The 21,390-nt window shown below is 42.1% G+C and overlaps 3 protein-coding genes across 5 annotated transcripts; all 3 read left to right on the top strand.

The window, feature by feature from the left end:
• The first annotated feature begins 237 nt into the window (after nucleotides 1–237).
• On the top strand, nucleotides 238–5,388 carry LOC119126337. Its single transcript, XM_037257535.1, has 5 exons — nucleotides 238–618; nucleotides 1,163–1,272; nucleotides 3,100–3,189; nucleotides 3,464–3,634; nucleotides 5,047–5,388. Exons 1-5 carry the CDS (start codon nucleotides 468–470, stop codon nucleotides 5,227–5,229), a joined length of 705 nt encoding a protein of 234 aa, XP_037113430.1. The 5' UTR covers nucleotides 238–467; the 3' UTR covers nucleotides 5,230–5,388.
• An 851-nt stretch (nucleotides 5,389–6,239) lies between these two features.
• Nucleotides 6,240–9,706, top strand: si:ch211-120g10.1 (E3 ubiquitin-protein ligase TRIM21). Of its 3 annotated transcripts, none has more exons than XM_037256973.1 (10): nucleotides 6,240–6,369; nucleotides 6,657–6,768; nucleotides 7,426–7,527; nucleotides 7,847–7,948; nucleotides 8,065–8,196; nucleotides 8,275–8,412; nucleotides 8,478–8,526; nucleotides 8,623–8,649; nucleotides 8,739–8,765; nucleotides 8,857–9,706. In XM_037256973.1, exons 2-10 carry the CDS (start codon nucleotides 6,709–6,711, stop codon nucleotides 9,414–9,416), a joined length of 1,197 nt encoding a protein of 398 aa, XP_037112868.1. In that variant the 5' UTR covers nucleotides 6,240–6,369; nucleotides 6,657–6,708; the 3' UTR covers nucleotides 9,417–9,706. The 3 variants fall into 3 exon arrangements, with proteins under 3 accessions (XP_037112868.1, XP_037112869.1, XP_037112867.1); XM_037256974.1 differs by having other exon boundaries at nucleotides 8,062–8,175; XM_037256972.1 differs by having other exon boundaries at nucleotides 8,062–8,196.
• Nucleotides 9,707–9,985: 279 nt separating this feature from the next.
• On the top strand, nucleotides 9,986–17,353 carry recql5 (RecQ helicase-like 5). The gene is given in 22 exon segments (XM_037257353.1): nucleotides 9,986–10,143; nucleotides 10,304–10,425; nucleotides 10,511–11,026; nucleotides 11,222–11,318; nucleotides 11,390–11,501; nucleotides 11,596–11,758; nucleotides 11,858–11,940; nucleotides 14,046–14,097; nucleotides 14,099–14,140; nucleotides 14,142–14,243; nucleotides 14,245–14,264; nucleotides 14,331–14,424; nucleotides 14,765–14,801; nucleotides 14,876–14,934; nucleotides 15,245–15,258; nucleotides 15,260–15,295; nucleotides 15,370–15,481; nucleotides 15,563–15,730; nucleotides 15,774–16,352; nucleotides 16,415–16,598; nucleotides 16,690–16,764; nucleotides 16,888–17,353. Coding segments are annotated over 22 exon segments (2,910 nt in total). The 5' UTR covers nucleotides 9,986–10,031; the 3' UTR covers nucleotides 17,019–17,353.
• Nucleotides 17,354–21,390: the final 4,037 nt, after the last annotated feature.

The following is a 21,390-nucleotide window of genomic DNA, read 5'->3' as shown; positions in this document are numbered from 1 at the left end:
CTAATTCTCTACTTTGGTTACTTGTTTGAATACAAATCATCTCAATACGCGACCCCCGTTTCCAGGGTAACAGCAAACCGCTCCACGCATTCAGACCTCCATGCTGGGGTGCCTCCGTGGAGGAAACAGGAATGACATTAATCTTACTATTACATGTGTAACGTCAAAACTAATGACTGTTGTCTTGTGTTGAGCATGTGAAACATATGCAAATGTACTTTTTTTCTTTTCTTTTTTTTTTTCTTTTTAGGGGGAGTCACCCAACCAGTAAGCTGTCTGTAGTCTGACCGCTGCCCGGTGACGTCAGTGCGCTTTCACCGGCTCGTAAACGCGGCGGTGTGTTTACAGAGCGCCGGACACTTGAAGATCCGGCTTACAGAGCGCATGTGGACTGTCAGCTTGTTGGATTACACCATGTGGAAGACCTACCAAGCTTGCCTCCAGTATAGGCGCTCATATTTAAGAAGATGACAGCTTTGGTGTTAAATCTGATGAGTTCGGGGACATCTCTGAAAGCAACATTAACTGTTTATACATCAGAAATGTCTGCAACTGCAAGTCCAACCATTCCCTCTTCTCAGATGACATCGGATCAACTCACCGTGGTCGCTGCTTGTTGTGAGTATATTTGTAAAATATCTTTTATTTTCAAATATTTGTGCGTTTATTGCATTATGAGAAAGTTTAGATTATTTCATATTATATTTCACTGTGTGGCAGGAGGACATTTTTATTCTTAGATGAATTAGCATTCATTTTAAATTTTATTTATTTTTAAATCGGAAATCATGGAAAATGGGATGTTATGTGCGAAAGTAAATGCTTAATGAAATTAAATGCTTCTAAAACCAGTTTAAATGCTTGGCCAGCTAATTTAAGTGAGGGGGAAATGAAATTTTCTATCAACATTTAACCAGAAACAGGAAGTGGGCGCTTCAGATTTACTTTCTGGGGCCACACAAAATGATTTTTTGGCTGGCAGATACATCACAGAAGATACCACGTTCAACAAATGTTGTCTATAAACAGACTTTCAATCAGTTCAATTTCAATTGAGTCAACTATATTCAGTATTTTAATCATCGGTCTTTCAAATTGTTCCAACAACAAACTAAAAGCCTGCTTATCTGAGATGAAACCTTTTTCTTTTTCTCTTTCACAGTTTCCTCCCTGGTGTTTTTTGTTGTTATTCTGGTGCTCCTGTCCATCATTTACCGCAAAGATCCTCAGTGCTGCAGATTGCGCTCCTATCAAGGCCCACATGCTGATATGGTAAGTCCTTGCAACAACAAGAAAAAAGCTAAATAAATAACTTTTGTGCTGAGTGGTCTTATGACATGGTCTGCATGTTCTCTTTTGAGATGACACTGAGAAAATGAGAAAAGACCACACCATGTGATCCGACTGTGTCGCAATTAGCAAGTGTCACATTCAATTTGCACAGCGGTGTGAGAAGTTCTATATTAAACCTGATATGATCATCGTCTCCTAATGGATTTGCCACAGTCAATTGCTTTGACAATCATAAATGTGGCACTCACAGCGATGTCGTTTTTCCTCGATATAATTCCAAAACTCAATCTGGAGTTCAAAAGTTCACCAAGCAGTTGCATGTATTCAGATTTATTTTTGTTTCAACAATGTGAGGGGCATAATCTCAGCCAAATATGGACTATCAACGAAAGATAATGGATTTGTAAAGCTGCTGGGAGATAGTGAAATGTAAACACACCAAAGAGGTAACGTTTTCATTCTTTCTGCTTCCTCTTCCTGACTTCTTCCTCACCTCCGTGAGTCCCATGGGGTGATGTTTCACTGTTATCTTCTTATTGCAGGGGCATGACTCATAGCTCTCTCACCACAACTGACAGGAAACTCAGTTCAGTTACAGTTTTAACGGAGACGCCACCAAAGAACTTAACGGAGCGTTTCACCAAGAACAAACTGAGTTGAACTGAAGCTTGGGCCATATGTGGTTGATAAGATGATAAGAGGCTGGTCAAGAGTTTTTTTTAAAATTCGACAAAAGAGTTTCACTGTCAGCATTGTTTTGTTTAGAAGAAGAGTGAAGTTTAAGAACAGACGCACTTGTTCATTGTGTTGCTTCGGGACATTTGCATGTCTTCAACTTCATCGTCACATACCTTTCCCTGCTTCACTTTGCACCATGAATAGCGGACAGACTCTCCGGTGGGTGTTGGGGACGCAACGAGACAATGGGTCTCCTTTTTAGTTTGCGCTGGTGAAAAAGGCACGCTGCCCTTGGGATCCTCCCCCGACTTCAGTGCTGATTTTACACGGTTGTGCTTTTTCACACAAGCTGAGTCAATGGCTGGGACAAAAGGACAACGCTCCTTTTTTTTCTCCTTCCTTTTTTTTTTTTGCTTCTTCAAACTACCAGCCAGTGAGGGCAAAATGACCCCTGACATCACGTTTTTAGTGTCGCCCTGAAATGCTGTGACGGTTATGGCAAAGGTCGTTTGTGTGCGTCGCTTAAAATATAAGTGATGTCATTGTGCATTGTGGCCTGGGAAAAGTTTTATAATTTAATACAACCTGTGCGTGTTCAAATTTTAGTACCTCTTTTATTCTCCTGCTAAATTTAGTCGGGTAACAAATTGACTTTGTTGTAACGCCGCCCTAAATGACAAACGAGGTCATAATGTGTAGTGGAGTGTGCTCGTTAAGCGCTTAAAAAGGGGAATGAAGAGATGCTGAAAAGGCCAAACTGTGTGGTTTGTTGCCTAGGGACTCTGATGACACAGTAGGACGCCATATTGTTCCCCAAACAAAGGCGACTCATTTAGACCCAAGACAATTACCTTGTCTTCCTCGCAGGCTTCCCCCCCCCCCCCCTTCCCAAGATGCCAACACCTCATACAGTGAGACGTTGACAGGTTGTGTTGTAAAAAGGGGGTGCGAAGAGCTTATCGATTAGATAATTTATGGTATTGCTAACCAGCTAGTATCCACGGTGATCAAACAAGGCATGAAAATCGGAGCAAAAGAAACACAAATGTGACTAATTGAGCCAAGCTTATTGAGTGACAAATGCCTTTTCAGTTTCAGACATGATTTTTATAGTTTCTTGTTTTACAGGACGCTCCTCCTCAGTACTACAGCAGCAGACAGACACTGATGGGATCACCATGTTTAGAGCCGACACATTTTCTAGATAACAATGCCGATGTAAGTGAGCCGCGATGTAAATCTGCACGTAAGCACGTGAGAATTTACTTTCTGTTTGAGTTTAAATCCACCTCTTGTATTGAATCTTATTCAACATTGTGCAATTTATTGAACAAGTTAGTGAATTGGATTATTTTTCAGCATTGCTCATGCTGCCATAGCAACATATAAAAAAACAAAACATTTGATCATTATTTTCAAATTCTGTATGCAATTATAGATTGACCCTAATAATGACCCCTCTGTGTTTTATGGCCTGTGTGATACTATGCAGGGAAGTCAGCTGTTCTATGTCGGCCTACCCTCCAGCTACAGTCTGCCCTCTCTGGAGGCCCCCCTGCCCAGGCTTCCCTCCTACGAGAGTGTCCGAAAAAAGGATCGCCAGAGGCAGATCCACATGATGATTGCAGACCGCTTTGGCCTCAATGGGCCTATTGAGACGGAGGTAGGAAACATTAAAGTTGGAATAGGCACGTAAGCTAGATGACAATGATCAAGCTTATCTGACAGGTCCTCAGTCATGCTATTAAAAGGGTTGATAATAATATCATAACATATTATATTCAGAGCTCATTTGAAGCCATATTGCATACACAAAACATGCAATTAAGTCATCTAGCGCTCACTGCTAGCGACCGCATTTCAAGGTTTTACAGTGTTGATCTTTGGCTGAGCTTTTGACTCGCTTCAACAAACAAAGTAATGAGAGAAAGGCACATCAAACATAATTAAAGGCAGCACCCTGAACGCAAACAATGTCCGAGAAAAAAACGCTTTGTACTCGCGTCAGTTATTACCGCTTTGACCTTTTCTCCTTTTTCGTAATTAAACAATCCCAAGCGTGACTGCTTATATTTTTCTCGATACGATTGACCAGCATGCACACCCACGTAGTGATCTTGTCTTTGGTCATCCAAAATACACCCCCCTATTTTCAGACTTGGTTAGACTTTCAATTGGTTCCGTAATTTCCCCTGTTTGTCCTTTGGCCCGAGGTATGATAGCAGTAAACTTTGCAGCCTTCAATGTGTGTGATGATAAAGAGTGATGTTGTAGAGTGACTCCAGGGTCCCTGAGCAATTAAAAGATAAGCCAGACTCACTATCCCAGATGTGTTCAGACTTCAGAGAGATAAAAACAATCATGTTCCAGGTGGTTAACTTGAAATAGATGAACTGTTAATGTAAATACATTTGCAACCAAATGTAATAATGTCATTTATTATCACATTCAACGCCTTAGAAACCCCCAAAAACGATAACCCAAGGTTCAGTTCTAATGAGACAGCAAATCAATAAGTAGTTAATGGTAGCGACTGAATTAATGGTGCTAATTTGCTGTCACCTCATAACAGAAAAAAAAATTCTGACTTACTCTACTGATGCCAGATCACTTTATCTTGAACTTTTAAGTAAATAGCACTGTTCACGTCACTATAATCTCCTTTTGTTTATTTACAAAATATCTCTCCTGTGCAACAATGTACAATCATTACAGCAGTTTGGATTGTTTTCTCCCCAAAGCAATAATTAACCACTTTACAAGCCAAACCCAACAGAGCAGAAATAAATAATTCATTTTTCCTATTCCCCATTCACAGATTCATCTATTCACTAGAGCCTTGTTATAAATTACTTGCTGCTGACAACAAGGCCAATAAAGCCGTGTCGTCGATAAATGCATCCCTCCAACGATAAGGCCAATACAAACTAGTTACGCAATCAATAGCGTAATTTGAAACCAGTTAGGGACGCTATAAGGAGGAAAGTAACAACGATCCCGAGAAAATCTCATTTTCAATTTCAAGCAATGACTTTGTACAAATTGTGATATTTTATTTCCCAACACTCTTCACAGCCACCTCCATCATATGAGGAGAGCGTTCGTCAGTCCGTGGTGCTGCCGTACAATATCCTCTCATCAAGTTTGGACGCTTCTCCCACGCTGGGTGAGCACACCAACTCTGCAGCTGATGTTCAAAGTGAGCCGCCACCTCCTCCGGTCAGCTGTGAGAGCAGCGACAATGTTCTTCCTGTATGACACCCACGCTTGATGAATGTCAACAACTGGACAAATGTGGATTTTAAAACCATGAAATGGTTTGGAACTATTGTGTTGATTGAAATACCTCAAGACTGACATCTGGTTGTCAGGAACTGCGTAACCAAAAAAGAGCTGCACACATTTTTGTGCAACACACACACACACACACACACACACACACACACACACACACACACAAAAAAGACTTAATGATGCTGGTACAACTTGAATAAGATGGTGAAATAGAGACTGCATGAAAACTGTGAACAGAAGGATTTGAAATGCCAAAAAGTTTTTTCTTTTTTCTTGGAGGGGGTCATAAAAATATTGTTATCAGTGAAAGATTTGCGGTTTGTACAGGGCAGGAAACACTTTTTCTGATTTCCAAGTCTATGAGTATTTTTGAGTGGGCTCAACTTATAACTGCTCATAAAACAAATAGGGCACGTGCTAGATGTTGATAAACTAGGGATTCTACTGTTTACATCATACAATTAATTTCCAACAAAAACAATGAGAACTGGGTTTTTTGACGTTGTATTTTTGACGCTACATTTTACACTGCATGACAAATAGGTATAAAACAAGTGTCAGTGAAAAGTTAATAAAAAAATCCATAATTCTCTATTTAGACCTGCCATTGTTACATTAGTTTACAGACACTTTGTTTAGCCCTCTTTTTTTCCCTTTCATTATTAATCGTTTGTTTTTGTTTTTTTTTAAATACAAATGTACCAAATTAAATGTAACTCTTTTAATAAAAAAATATGGTCATAAAAGCTGGTCTTATTGGGACAACAAGATGGATTGGTCATTCCAAAACATTTTCTGTCCCATTCGGAACAAGGATAATTAGAGGGATGAGAAAATTAGAAAATATAATACATATTTACATATACTTTTAAATTAGTACAATACTGGCACAGTCCCGGTGGCGACCTCACAAAAATGGCTGCCGACTGCGCCCACAGTCGGGTCGGAAATCGACGGAAAAAGCCGAAGTTCTCCGAAGAGCTGTGTCAGTAAGTGTAAACAAGGACATTCGCTGCAGCACAGTCGACGGACTTTTAAATCGTGCAACTCCTCATCTTTCGGGCGAGGTTAGGAAGCTGCTTCACTTGCTGTGCAACAAGACAGGTAGGTTATTTGTGTTTTACTACCTAATTTGCATCGTAAATGTCATTTGTGCAAGTCATATTGCATTGTGTGGAGGAATTGCATTTTTTTTTAAACTGCGCATTTGGTGCAGTGAAATAATGAAGTGCGTTGACGTTGCAATCTTCGCTCGGGCACGGAAAACAAAGATGCACCGTAATTCCTACCACATTAACAAGAATTATGTGTTTTTAATCCGAGCATTCCCGAATTTGATTGATTTCTCAAAAAAAGTATATGCAAATATATTTTTTTGTATTTTCTTTCAGCATCGTCACATTACGAATCTTACGTGTGCGATTCCCATCACTGACAACCAAGATGTTGCAATGCTTTCACTTCATGGTGGAACCTATCAAAAACATCGCCGTTCAAATAAAGGTAACGCAAGTTCACAAGGTGCACCAGTGTTTAATATGTAAACTGGATTTGTTTTGGGCTCATGGGTCACCCCGATGCATTTAACCCTGTTCGGTAACTTATAATTGGATTTCACAAACCACACCCCGATAGAACCATGACAACACAATTGCATACTATTAAAATATTTTTATGACAATTATTGTGACAATTCAAAACTAAACATACATTCACTCAAGCAAGTGTCAGTTTTGGATTTCGATTTAAAACTGCGAAATGGTGCTTTGACTGCAGTTTAAGTTCAATGCATTGCATGCCAGTTGACTCTTAAAATAACAAAAAAAAAAAAAAGAGAAGGCGGTTTTGCATCTCAAGTGACAAGGTAGTGAAATGTAGTGACAAGGTGTAACATGGCACAAATCCTAGTTTTGTTCTCTGCTGACAAGTAATCATTACAATCAGAATCCTTAATACTTCCTTTCCAGTTTGACTTGAATGTAAGGCAGCAATTACAACACAGTCAACCAAAACACTTCTTATTGACACGATAAGGCTGCTTAACTTGATTTTTACCCACTAACTTGCACCTTGATAAAACACAAACACTAGTAACTGTAAAAACATACTGGTGTTAGTCTGCGTTAGATAAGTCTCAATTAATCCTGAGCTTTTTCTTAGGCATCAAATGTGAAATCTAAGAAAAAGAAGACGACGGACAACTTGGATGAAGACCAGCTATTGATTATTCAACTGGCGAGAGATCTTGGTCGAGTATGCCAGGTGCAATTAAGCGTACTGTATATACCATAGCAATTACAGGCAATGTGTGGCAACATATTTCAAAGGTGTAAAAACGATAAATCATCATGTAGTTTTGTCGCTTCGGCTATGTCAATCATTCACAGCTATATTTTTTGCTGAGTGTTATATTTTCTATGATTACTATGATAATTATGATAAATTACCACTCGTTCATTCCTAAAATCACATATTAAATCAAAGTATAGAAAATACAATTTTTGGCAAATAGATCTTTTCAGATTCTTTTTGTCTTCACCAAATCCACCACTGACTTGTTTCTCTGTTGTGCTCAATGAAGGATTCAACAGTCCTGGAGCTCATCTGGAACCAACATGAGATCTGGCCAACTCCTCTCTGCTGGTTCTTTATTCTTGAGTGGGCTTCTATGTTTGAAAAAAAGGTACTTGTCTGGGTAAAATGTACATTGCAATATGAGAAAGTGTCCATCAGGATTGGTGGATTGCTTCTGGGCTACTCACAATACCATGTCGGGTGACTTTTTTTTATCCACAGAAGAGGGCCTTGCAGACCGATGGCTGGCCAGAAACTGATTGTGACAAAAAGTGTGATCTCACTGAGCAGCAGGACATGCAGAAGGCCAAGTTAGGCCTCCTTGAATGGATGAAAGTACTGAGAGCTCAGCCTGAGGCAAGCAGCGGGATCCTCCCATTTTTAGAACCCCCCCCCCCTCACAGAAATTAACCATTATTATTGATTGCTATGTAGCAAAGCATTCAGCCTGGAGAAACAGTGGCAAACATCCTAGAGGACTTAAGGTCAGCCTGGCGTTGGGGCCGTGTGCCAAACCTTCTGAGTGCCATGGAGCTACTCATGTGGACTGTGATGCTGCAGGATTCAGAAAAGGTCTGTATATCTTTAAATGGATAACCATCCCCAGCAAGGACTGAGCTTTTATTTTGTAACTGCAGGATATCATACCGCAGAAGTGGTTGATCTGGAAGCAGAAAACAAAAATTGGTAAAACCAAAATATTAGGTTTAATATTTGAGTAAGAAATATATATTGAATGATTATTTTCCCAGCTTTTAATTTGTTGCATTTATTTTGTTTCAGGTGCTCTGTCTTACGTTCCTCAGCCAGGTCAGTGGCCTTTTATTATTATAACACCACCTCAAATGCTCAAACTGCATCAATTCACATGCATAAAATTCTCTTTTTCTTTTGGGCAGTGTGGGATTGGATCACAAACGCTGCAGGTACAGTGTTAATTCTATCAGTGTTTCTATCACTGTAAACCTTACCCAGCCTATCTTGCTGTTAATACAAGAATTGTATGTCTTGTGTCAGTCGAAGTGACTCTGAACCAAGATACAGCCAATCCTGATCTTCTCATCTCTGGTGATGATAAGAGGATGCGTTGTGGATTTGAGAGGAAAGATATTCCCAACTACCACCAGCGCTTTGATGGCTGGTGGTGCGCTGTTGGATTGGTAGGCTATGAATCGGGCCGCCATTACTGGGAGGCGGAGGTGGGTGAGCGAGACTGGCGGCTGGGCATGGCCAAGGAGTCCGCTCTTAGGAAAGGCTTCAAGTCCCTCAACACCGACACGGGTTATCTGACCCTGCGTTTGGAGAGAGGCACTGAGCTTAAGGCCCTCACCGTGCCCTTCACTGCACTGCCGGCGGGCCTCATCCCTCGAAAAGTGGGTATCTACCTTGACTACGAAGCCGGCCAGCTGTCCTTCTATGACGTGGACCGGCGTGCCCACATCTATACTTATAATGAGCGCTTCCATGAGAAGCTCTTCCCACTGTTTGGCACAGTGGAGATCATTAATGATCTGGTGATAAGGACCCTTGACGCCAATCCCCAATGTCTCTGCGCCACATCCTGCCTGTGGGGTTGATTTCGTACCTGAACAACTTTTCCTTCAACATCTCCAGTAGGTATCATATTAAGGAATAAAAAGGTGACAAGGTTATTCAAATCACTGGGAGGGATCAGCGATCCTGACATTCTTGTGCTTTCAAATAGTTTCAAGGCGTGACCACTCTCTGTGCTGCTGCTACTCTCTTTCCTCCATATTAAAAGGTGTGCTCACATACTTGGTGTTCGGAAGGAGAACTGTACTATCTACATTGTCATGTACTGTAATTGTCATCATACACTGAATAAAAAAAAAAGAGTTAACGATGATGATACCGTCTCTTGTTTACGTAAACAGATTGCAGTTGTTTCACCATGCTGTCAAAAAGCATATCTAAAAGTCATAGTGGGGATAAGTAAAGACATTTTAAATCAGCGTTGAAAATACCTGTTGACCAGTGTAATCAAAACGTCTTTTAGGTTGATTATTTTTTGTTGCCACAATTTTTTTATTCATTATAAAGTCCCGTGATTATTTTTTAATTACTAGAATGATTTAATTTAAATCCTTCACCGATTCGAAAAAAAAAAACCCTTAAAAAAATAATAGATCAGCTATGATGTCATCAATGTGCGACGCTGCCACCGTGTGCTAATGGAGACGCGAGCCACGACAATAACATTAAAACAAGCTTTAAATACCCATTTTGGGTTCGACGGCTTCAGGTCTAAAGTGCAGGAAAATGTTATCAATGCAGTTATTCGAGGTAAGTTAAAACTCAAGCGCAAGTTGTGACGTAATCTCTGCTCGATATTAGCCCTTGCAATACAAAGGGGGAATTGCATAGTTTCTTCAAGTATAACGATGGATATGAAATATGTATGTCAAGTTGTTCTTCGAATGATTAAAGGTGTGTTTTCCTGTAGGCGACAGGGATGTGTTTGTGTGCATGCCGACTGGCGCAGGAAAGTCCCTGTGTTTCCAGTTACCTGCTGTATTGGCTGCAGGCATCACTCTGGTTATCTCACCTTTAATTGCTCTTATTCAGGTCAGTTTGGTTTCATCATCCACATTTAAATAAATCTGCTAGAATTATTTTCCCACTCACCACTGTTTTCATATTTTCTTTCCAGGATCAAGTGGATCACTTGAGAGCTCTAAACATCCCTGCTTGCTCCATCAACTCTAAGCTCGCAGTAGGTGAGCGCCGGTTGATTCTTACGGATTTGCAAAGTGCAAACCCAAAGCTCAAGCTACTCTACATTACACCAGAGATGGTAGCGTCTCCATCATTCCAGCCTTACCTGACTGACTTGTGCTCCCGGGGCTTGCTGTCCTACCTGGCAGTGGATGAGGCTCACTGCGTCTCCCAATGGGGTCATGATTTCAGACCAGACTACCTCAAACTGGGCGAACTGCGTGCTCGCTTGCCAGGCATTCCCTGCATAGCGCTTACAGCAACAGCTCCTAAAAAGGTCCAAGAGGACATTGCTCAGTCCCTGAAGCTGCATCAGCCGCTGTCTTTTACAACGCCCGTTTTTCGCAGTAATTTGCACTATGACGTCATCTTCAGTGAGCTTCTTCCAAAACCCTATGATCATCTCCATGCTTTCATTAAAAAGGCACTTGGTGGTGTCTCAAAAGCACAGGTTGGTAGTTAATTCATGAATACACACATAGACATTTCCAGTATAGCTGTACTCTTCATCACCCATGCTGCACACGAGTTTACCTTGAAACTATATTTCCCTTACATAATTATAATGGCCAGAATAACAAGAGGTTATGATTTGGAAAATTAATGCATTTGGTCATGCAGAAACCTGACTTATGTTTTCGGACAGGGTTGTGGTATTGTCTACTGTCGGACAAGGGAAGGTTGTGAAACTGTAGCCTACCAGCTTACCAAACTCGGTGTCCTGGCAAAGCCTTATCATGCTGGTAAGTCTTCCACTGTGGGTGGCATGCAGAGACTTAAGTTGTGAGTTATTATTATTATTTTTTATGTTCAGGTCTGAAGCCAGGAGATCGTACAGAGGCCCAGGCTGACTGGATGGCGGGAAAAGTGGTGGTTATTGTAGCCACCATCAGTTTTGGTATGGGTGTTGACAAGGCCAATGTAAGGTAAAGCAGTAAACATGTAGGTTGAGGGTTGTTGTTGTTGTTTTTTTGTTTTTTTTAAGCGATAGCTCAATTTCCCTGTCCATTATTACCACAGGTTTGTCGCCCATTGGAACCTGGCAAAATCCATGGCCAGCTACTACCAAGAATCTGGACGAGCAGGCAGAGATGGACTGCCGTCCCTTTGTCGCATTTACTACTCCCGGAAAGATAAGGATCAAATTCTGTTCCTCATCAATCAGGAGGTGGCACGGAAAAGGGTCAGTATAGCAGCGATTAATATTGCAGTTAAAAAAAAAAAAAAGAAGCTGAACTTTTATTGATGTCACCATATTTTCACCATCATTTAAAACCTGCAGGACAAACGAGGTTATGCAAAGGAATCCGACAACACGGCCATAGCAGACTTTGACGCCATGGTTCGTTTCTGTGAGCAGGAAAGGTAAGTGATGATGTCACATTGTCTACTGGCTCATACCGTTTTATTCCAGTAAATGTCCACCCCCCCACATTTTCTTTCGGATAATATGTTGTATGCCAATTACGGCTCAGGACAGTCACCGACAATATTTGCAAAGAATATCTTGGGTTAACTTCCCCATTAATGCTGCAGAAGGTTTAGTCAGAAATTGGTTTCATTTCCTTTTATGTACAGCAGAGAGCAGACTTGACCACTCAATGAGCAAAAATTGTAGTTTCAGGATGTCCTCTAACAGCAGCTCAGTACAATTAACATCATTATTTACAAATGAGGTAAAAAGCAGATAGTAAAATATAAATGGTGTTTTGAAATATAAAAAAGGCATGTTCATTTCAATCGCCATGTCTATTGGCCCATCTTAGAAAAAAACAGAATAAACATATTTTTGTTAAATTATGCTTTGGATGTGTCCTGTCCTCCAACCAGGACCGATGTTGTTGGAGACATTTGATTCACGGAATGTCGATTGTCCTGACAGTCAGCTCCATCAAGTGGCTTGGCACTAAGTTAGGACATCGCTGTCAGTTGAGTTGTTAAAGAGGGCTGGGCTTCTTCTCGCTCCTCGGACACACCCAGCCTGGCCACATTTGCAAACAGGTCGTCTTGCTGAGGCGTGATAGCCAACCAGTTTTTAAGTTTTACGAGCGATTGAAAGTAACTTAATGAGGATAAGTAGTGCACATAATAGCTGGGTGTAGTTTAGATATTCAAAGGTTCGTCCCCTCCTTTTTAGCCTTGCGACAACAGCAACAACAATATGTCGTGCAGATCAGGACGGCCATGGCAACAACCACCACTGCAGGAGAGCAAATAAACAATCAGCTTGACTACAATCCAAATTCTTATTCACACCTGAGAGCGGAGACTCACAGATGAACGTTAAGAGGATGAAGAAAGCTCCCAGATCGACGGGGTCGGCATTGGGCAAATTCTGCAGCTTGGCCCAAATCTTGCTTAGAAGACTCACTGCTTGCTCTTTGGGGTCCATCCTAATGAGATAAACAAAGCCGGCATTGTAGGAATGCTTACAAATAGTTTGCTTCAAATCCAGTTTGTTTACTTTCCTTCTCTGTCATCATATATATTAAAAAAAAAAAAAAGGGGGAAAGTGAGATTCTCGTTGTGAGAGAGCAAAACAGGAAAGAGACGTTTTTCAAAATCCACAAATCAGTCGTGAGCAGACAAGTTGACGACATGACATTTCTCCCAGACATTCTTACCTGAGTGTTATTTTTATTTTTTTTCTTCCTGGCACAAGAACCTCATCATCCAGAATTCCTCTGGTGCTGCATAAAATTAGCCCTCATACTGATCTCAGGAGAGATAAATTATATCTGCAAGGAGAAATTCACAAAATCTTCACCTACTTTAGTTTTAATTGTGAGTATAATACGACTTTCTGTAGTTTGTTTTCTTCCGAAGCTGTTTTTCAGTCCAAGCAGGGAGAAGCAAAGAGTCTTTTTGTCTGCGTCTCTCTTTCCCCACCTCCTTAGTGGGAGCGTTTTCTCGTTTTTTTCATGGCTTTGTTAACAGCGTCCCGCTTTCTCGCAAGGTAGTCTGCATGTTGTTGAAGTGGCTCCCAGCACCGCCTTTGTTTATGTGTGCGTGTGCGCTGTGTGAAGAGCGCCTGTTACATAACACGTGCTGCCTGTTTTTCCTTAATTCAAAGTTCAGGGAATTCTGGGAAAACTTGTAGTAAGACAGGGATTGACCTTTTACGAATAATATTAGTTATTGGTCCAAGAAATGTACTTGAGCTGTCTTTCAATTTTGATTGAAGTGGTTTTTTTTATTTTGTTTTCCTCACTTGGTAGCGCAACTTCACTCCAAAGCAGTATGGATGCGGAGCTAAACTGCCTGTTGTCAATTGTCCCAAAGTCAGTCCCACGTTACAATGGAATGTTGAGTGGAATGGGAAGAAAACAAAGACGGCATTTAAAAAAAAAAAAAAAAAAAAAAAGAGAATTATTTACGCTCTTTGTGTTTCAGATTGACCAATGTAACAAACTCTCAAAGCAGGTCCGAATTATATTAACAGTTCAATATGTTGCCTGTCTTCCCATTAGTTGCCGCCATGCTACCATTTCAAAGTTTTCGGGAACCAGCCGCAGGGACTGGCGCTGGTGCTTGCGACGATTGCTCCAACCCGAAAGGCGTGCTGAGCTCAGCTGGAAGCGGCTTACACAGCACCAGCATCCGCCGCTCCAAGCAAAGAACCAAAGAAACTGTTCGGGTTCGATCAAGAGCTTTACGGAGGAGGAAAGAAAGGGATATGGCTTTGAGAGGTAGGTGGACTTTTGTGATATTGATTTTGGCACATTTGATTTGGTGACATTGTGTGCACCTCTTAGGTATGACGAAATCGTAGAAGCCGTTATTGACGACGACGCCAAGAGGAAAAATGAATTCTCTGATCTCTTCAGGAAGCAGATGAGCATGAGGAAGGTAATTGAGAAGCAGCTACGTACAAACATGTTTGCAGGATCCCATCCTGGAATTGTCTGTGTGTGGAGTGTATGTGTTTTGCTTCTCAACACGTGTTCAGCGGCTGTTGGCATTTTAGGGCCCCTTAAGTGAAGCCAGCTGTGGTAAACGGAGAAAAAAAAATATTAACTGAAGCTGGGTTTGCAACTTGTGGGCACTTGATTCATGATTCATCGGACACCGTTTGCAGTTGACACTGCGAAAAGTGCAAATATTACACAATATTTGACAGTGGATATGTGAGTCGGCCGTTTTTGCATTTAATTATCTGCATTCATCTCATAGTTTGTTTTATTTTTAGGGACATGACAATAGGAACGATGACTTTATTCCTCCAGGTAAATTATTATTATTATTGTTATTAAGAGGACCCTTCAGGCTCATTTGTCGCGTTCTGGTAATCCTGCTGTAGATGCCGACTGCCCACTGAAAGAGGCAAACAGTCAGCGGATCCCCAAGCTCCCTGTAAAGGTACACCACAAACACATTCCGCACAGCTATGGCATTAATTAGCATCGTTGCTGCAATTCAGTGACTCGTGTGTCGGAAGTTGTGAGATGGAGATGTTGATTGCAAACATATGTAGCCTAATAGAATACAACTGTCTTTAGTCTTCCACTGCTTTGGGGCATGTAACTGACTTTTAAATCATATAATCGCTGGAGCTGTAATGTAAAGTTGTATTTAGGTTGGCGGGACATTATTATCTGTATTTTTTTTTTTTCATTGTTTCAGTCTTCTGTTCAAGGAACATATTCAGTCATGTAAAATTGCATTTCAGGCTAGAGAGCACTGCTGACACTCTTGAAGAGGCACTGTATGACCACCAGGGGCAGACTACTCTTTTGGGTTAAAAAGCAAAAAGCATATTATAAATGTATTAATTATATTGAATTATAATGAATTGTGCTCTTCCTCTTTTCACTGCAGTGGTCTGTCTTTAGCTGTGGATATTGAACATGAGGTGTTCAAGAGAAGCAAGTCGTCTAACTTGTACAAAGCGGCAATACTAAAGAAGGTTTCATGCACACCTACTTCCTTACGTTGCTTTATAAAACAAGGTTTGGACGAGACTGACAACTATCACTTTGCAATCAAGGTGCTCCGAGTTGAAGAAGCACCAGCCGTAAGAGACGAGGAGAAGACCATCGTTGGTAGCGAGACCACGCATAAAACAGGAAGACAAAGCTTCTACTTCCTTTTCCGAAGACCTGCATGGGTTTCAAATCTGCAATCGGAAGTCTACTCCAGTGAGTTGGAGCATCTCGCACACTAAATTCACATATAATCCCTTTCTGACATTCTTCCAGATGAAGCGAAAGAGAGTTGGAGCAGGTTATAGTGGCTCATCCAACCCACTCGCTGAAAAACAACAGCCGAGAGGCTCGGCGGTGGACAACGCGTCTGTCCAGGAAACACCAAACGGTGGCTCAGTTGGAGGGATTCAACGGAGTCTGCTCAGCAATCGGTGTGACAAACCATTGCCTGTGACGTCATCCATCCGAGCGAGAACAAACTCCGCCGACTCTGCCTCCTTGAGCAGCCCCACAAAGACAACCTGGAGCAAGAAGCAGCAGAAACTGGAGGAAGCTGCGAAACATTCTCACAGCATTTCTCACTATTTTGCCAAGTCTCAAACAATTAAGGAAAGCCAAGAGGTGGAGACCAGCATCGTGATTTCAGATGAAGACCTTGACCCACAGCAGAACTCTCCTGAAGGTGGTGCTATTGAGCCAGTTATTGGGGATGTGATGCCAGCACAGACCAGACTTGGAGTCATAGTCATAGATGAATTCAGTGATGAAGGAGGGACGCCTGCACAAACGTCGCAATTGAATCCACTCGGACATAACACAACAGAAGAGCACAATGCAGCCGCGACACAAGAGGTACGTCTCCGTCAGGTTTTAAAACGCTTGTCCCACTCTGATTATCTAACTTTGCCAAACAGGCCCACGCTGAAGAAGCAATACCAGAGCAGCCTCCTCCGGCAAAACGAAGCCGTCTGGTGGACAAGAGCGACGTGCGGAAGAGAACCGTGAAGGAGCCAACGGAGACTGTGACGCTGAAAGAGGCGGCTGACGTGGTGGTCCGCTACTTGGACCCTTTTTACACTCGGGGGAAGTTTGCCAGCAAGTGTGCCAGATGAGCAAGTTCTTCAGCAAGTCTACGATTCCTTTAAGGAACCTTGTGCTAACTCAACCATGTCCTCCTTTTTTTGTCGGTAGGACCTCTTCAAGTCCTTCGCTCGCTATTTGTCCCACCTTCTTGCAGAGGGGGGGACTCTTAAAAAGGGACAAGGTAAAACGATTGTTAATGATCACTGTACTGTTCTTTTGTCATAACCCTGTGCCTTTTTGCAACTTTATGAATATCCCACTTATGCACATTTGCTTCCTCTCATCTGTCTCTGTTGGCCCACAGTGAAAACAGAAGCGAAGTCTCTCATCAAGCACTTCTTCTGCAAGGTCAAACGCTGCGAGAGTGAAGCGGACTGGAAACATCTTAAAAGACCGGACTACTGTAAAAACTCAGCTAATCAGCAACGACTATGAAGAAAAGAATGATTTATGGAATTTCTCTCTGTTTGTGCCTTGGGTGTTTTTTTCACTTGACCTCATGCTTCAACGCACGTTCTGACTAGGTTCAGCTTCAAATGTTTGAGCCATAATGCTCTGCTCTTAAATCTCCAATGGAGAAATGGATATGAATTCTACACAATGCTATTGTTTTGGCTCAAAAGTGTCAGAAATGCTGTTGCATTCAATTGTTGAAGACCATTCAAAGTATTTTCTGTTAATTACTGATTCATTCTTGTACCTTTTTTTATTTGTAAATATTTTGTATATTTTGTACGTGGAGATAAGCCAAAGAGCATTGCCACCCCTCAGTGCTTAATTGTTCATGTTAATGTCCACATTGACAATTCGGGTATAAAAGTGGAGCCCTCTGTGTGTTTCCTATTTTGCTGTCCACATGGATGCTAAAATTATGTTAGGTTTACCATGCACTAACCACTAACTAGCGATGCACTAACCCGGCGGTCCCCAACTACCGGTCCGCGGGTCACTTGGGACCGGGCCACCAAGCCGCACAGGGGGAAAAAAACATATTTTTCACATGGCATCCTGCATTAAAAGACAATCCTTAACCACTTTGGGTGTCATTGTCTCCGATTAAGACTAGATGGGACCGGCTCGTTTCTGAGAAACAAGCTCAGTGCTCCCACTAATTCAACGTCATGGTGAGTTTTATTAATAAAATGTAATAAATAATAAATAATTACTAATAAAGAAAGAAAGAAGTCAAGTTTATTTATATAGCCCTAAATCGCAAGCAGTCTCAAAGGGCTTCACATATACAGAAAAAATTGTCAATTATTCTCAAAGCATCCCCTGATCTTAAGCTCCCAAGAGGGCAAGGAAAAACTAAAAAAAAAACTACTAAAGAAGAAATAGTCGTATCATTTTATTTCATCGTATTTATATATTTATTATAAATGTATTATTTATTTATATAAATGTATTATTTATTCATATAAAGGCCGGTCCGCGAAAAATATTTCTGTCACGTAACCGGTCTGTGGCGCAAAAAAAGGTTGGGGACCACTGATCTATTCACTTGTGAGCTGCTCCATAAAACCATATATGTTCCTGGCCGTATGAGCGAGGGCTCCATAGTGTAGTGGTTAGTGCTCTGAGCTTTAACCCCAGCGACATGGGTTCAAATCCCAGCTGAAATTCAGGTATTTTATTATGGAAGACTTTGCAGCAGTTGCTTGTGTGCTGCCCTGCCCCATAAAACCATGTATGTTCCAGGCAATATGAGCGAGGATTCCATAGTGTAGTGGTTAATGATCTGGATTTTCCCCCCAGTGACTCAGGTTCAAATCCCAGTGCGAGCTAAAATATTTTATCATGTAAAAATTTGCAACACAGTTGCTTGAGTGCTACTCCATTAAACCATGTATGTTCCATGTATTACGAGTGCGAGTGAGGGTTCCATAGTGTAGTGGTTAGTGTTCTGGACTTAAACCTCAGTGATCCCGGTTCAAATCCCAGCATGACCCAAAATATTTTATCATTGAAAGATTTGCCAGTTGCTTGTGTGCTGCCGCATAAAACTATGTATGTTCCATGCAAAATGAGCGAGGGTTCCACAGTGTAGTGGTTAATGATCTCGACTTTCACTCCAGTGACTCGGGTTCAACTCCTCGTAGGACCTGAAATATTTTATCATGTAAAAACACAGTTGCTTGAGTGCTACTCCATAAAACCATGTATGTTCCATGAATTATGAGTGAGGGCTCCATAGTGTAGTGGTTAGTGCTCTGAAGTTTCACCCCCAGCGACCCGGGTTCAAATCCCAGTAGAACCTAAAATATTTTATCGTGGAAAAATTTGCATAGGGCTAGGGTTAGTGTTAAGGTTAGAGCTAGGGTTAGGGTTAGGGTTACAGGTTTCACCCCAGCGACCCTGGTTCGAATCCCAGTAGGACCTAAAATATTATATCGTGGAAAACCTTGCATAGGGTTAGGGTTAGTGCTAAGGTTAGGGCTAGGGTTAAGGTTAGAGCTAGGGTTAGGGTTAGGGCTAAGGTTAGGGTAAGACCTAGGGTTAGGGTTAGAGCTCGGGTTAGAGCTAGGGTTAGGGTTAGAGCTAAGGTTAGGGTTAGGGTTAGAGCTAGGGTTAGGGTTAGGGTTTGTGCTAAGGTTAGGGCTAGGGTTAAGGTTAGAGCTAGAGTTAGAGATAGGGTTAGGGTTAGAGCTAGGGTTAGGGTTAGGGTTAGGGTTAGGGTTAGGGTTATGGTTAGAGCTAAGGTTAGGGTTACAGCTAGGGTTAGGGTTAGTGCTAAGGTTAGGGCTAGGGTTAAGGTTAGAGCTAGAGATAGGGTTAGGGTTAGGGTTAGGGTTAATGCTAAGGTTAGGGCTAGGGTTAAGGTTAGCGTTAGAGATAGGGTTAGGGTTAGAGCTAGGGTTAGGGTTAGGGTTAGGGTTAGGGATAGGGTTAGGGTTAGTGCTAAGGTTAGGGCTAGGGTTAAGGTTAGAGTTAGAGATAGGGTTAGGGTTAGAGCTAGGGTTAGGGTTAGGGTTAGGGTTAGGGTTAGGGCTAGGGTTAGGGTTAGGGCTAAGGTTAGGGTAAGACCTAGGGTTAGGGTTAGAGCTAGGGTTAGGGTTAGAGCTAAGGTTAGGGTTAGAGCTAGGGTTAGGGTTAGGGTTTGTGCTAAGGTTAGGGCTAGGGTTAAGGTTAGAGCTAGAGTTAGAGATAGGGTTAGGGTTAGAGCTAGGGTTAGGGTTAGGGTTAGGGTTAGGGTTAGGGTTAGAGCTAAGGTTAGGGCTAGGGTTAAGGTTAGCGTTAGAGATAGGGTTAGGGTTAGAGCTAGGGTTAGCGTTAGGGTTAGGGTTAGGGTTAGGGTTAGTGCTAAGGTTAGGGCTAGGGTTAAGGTTAGAGTTAGAGATAGGGTTAGGGTTAGAGCTAGGGTTAGGGTTAGGGTTAGGGTTAGGGATAGGGTTAGGGTTAGTGCTAAGGTTAGGGCTAGGGTTAAGGTTAGAGTTAGAGATAGGGTTAGGGTTAGAGCTAGGGTTAGGGTTAGGGTTAGGGTTAGGGTTAGGGTTAGGGTTAGGGCTAAGGTTAGGGTAAGACCTAGGGTTAGGGTTAGAGCTCGGGTTAGAGCTAGGGTTAGGGTTAGAGCTAAGGTTAGGGTTAGGGTTAGAGCTAGGGTTAGGGTTAGGGTTTGTGCTAAGGTTAGGGCTAGGGTTAAGGTTAGAGCTAGAGTTAGAGATAGGGTTAGGGTTAGAGCTAGGGTTAGGGTTAGGGTTAGGGTTAGGGTTATGGTTAGAGCTAAGGTTAGGGTTACAGCTAGGGTTAGGGTTAGTGCTAAGGTTAGGGCTAGGGTTAAGGTTAGAGCTAGAGTTAGAGATAGGGTTAGGGTTAGGGTTAGGGTTAGGGTTAGGGTTAGGGATAGGGTTAGGGTTAATGCTAAGGTTAGGGCTAGGGTTAAGGTTAGCGTTAGAGATAGGGTTAGGGTTAGAGCTAGGGTTAGCGTTAGGGTTAGGGTTAGGGTTAGGGTTAGGGTTAGGGTTAGGGTTAGGGATAGGGTTAGGGTTAGTGCTAAGGTTAGGGCTAGGGTTAAGGTTAGAGTTAGAGATAGGGTTAGGGTTAGAGCTAGGGTTAGGGTTAGGGTTAGGGTTAGAGCTAAGGTTAGGGTTACAGCTAGGGTTAGGGTTAGTGCTAAGGTTAGGGCTAGGGTTAAGGTTAGAGCTAGAGTTAGAGTTAGAGATAGGGTTAGGGTTAGGGTTAGGGATAGGGTTAGGGTTAGTGCTAAGGTTAGGGCTAGGGCTAGGGTTAAGGTTAGAGTTAGAGATAGGGTTAGGGTTAGAGCTAGGGTTAGGGTTAGGGTTAGGGTTAGTGCTAAGGTTAGGGCTAGGGTTAAGGTTAGAGTTAGAGATAGGGTTAGGGTTAGAGCTAGGGTTAGGGTTAGGGTTAGGGTTAGGGTTAGGGTTAGAGCTAAGGTTAGGGTTACAGCTAGGGTTAGGGTTAGTGCTAAGGTTAGGGCTAGGGTTAAGGTTAGAGCTAGAGTTAGAGATAGGGTTAGGGCTAAGGTTAGGTTAGAGCTCGGCTAGCTCTAACCCTAACCCTAACCCTAACCCTAGCTCTAACCCTAACCCTAACCCTAGCTCTAACCCTAACCCGTAGGACCTAAAATATTTTATCATGTAAAAATTTGCAAGTTCCTTGAGTGCTACTCCATAAAACCATGTATGTTCCATGTATTATGAGTGAGGGCTCCATAGTGTAGTGGGTGGTTAGTGCTCTGGACTTTCACCCCAGCGACCCGTGTTCAAATCCCAGTAGGACCCAAAATATTTTATCGTGGAAAGATTTGCATAGGGTTAGTGCTAGGGTTAGGGTTAGTCCTATTTTAGGT

Source organism: Syngnathus acus, chromosome 8, assembly GCF_901709675.1.
Source record: "Syngnathus acus chromosome 8, fSynAcu1.2, whole genome shotgun sequence".
Lineage (NCBI taxonomy): Eukaryota > Metazoa > Chordata > Actinopteri > Syngnathiformes > Syngnathidae > Syngnathus > Syngnathus acus.
Note: the sequence above shows the minus strand (reverse complement) of the source record. Positions and strands in the feature narration are given on the sequence as shown.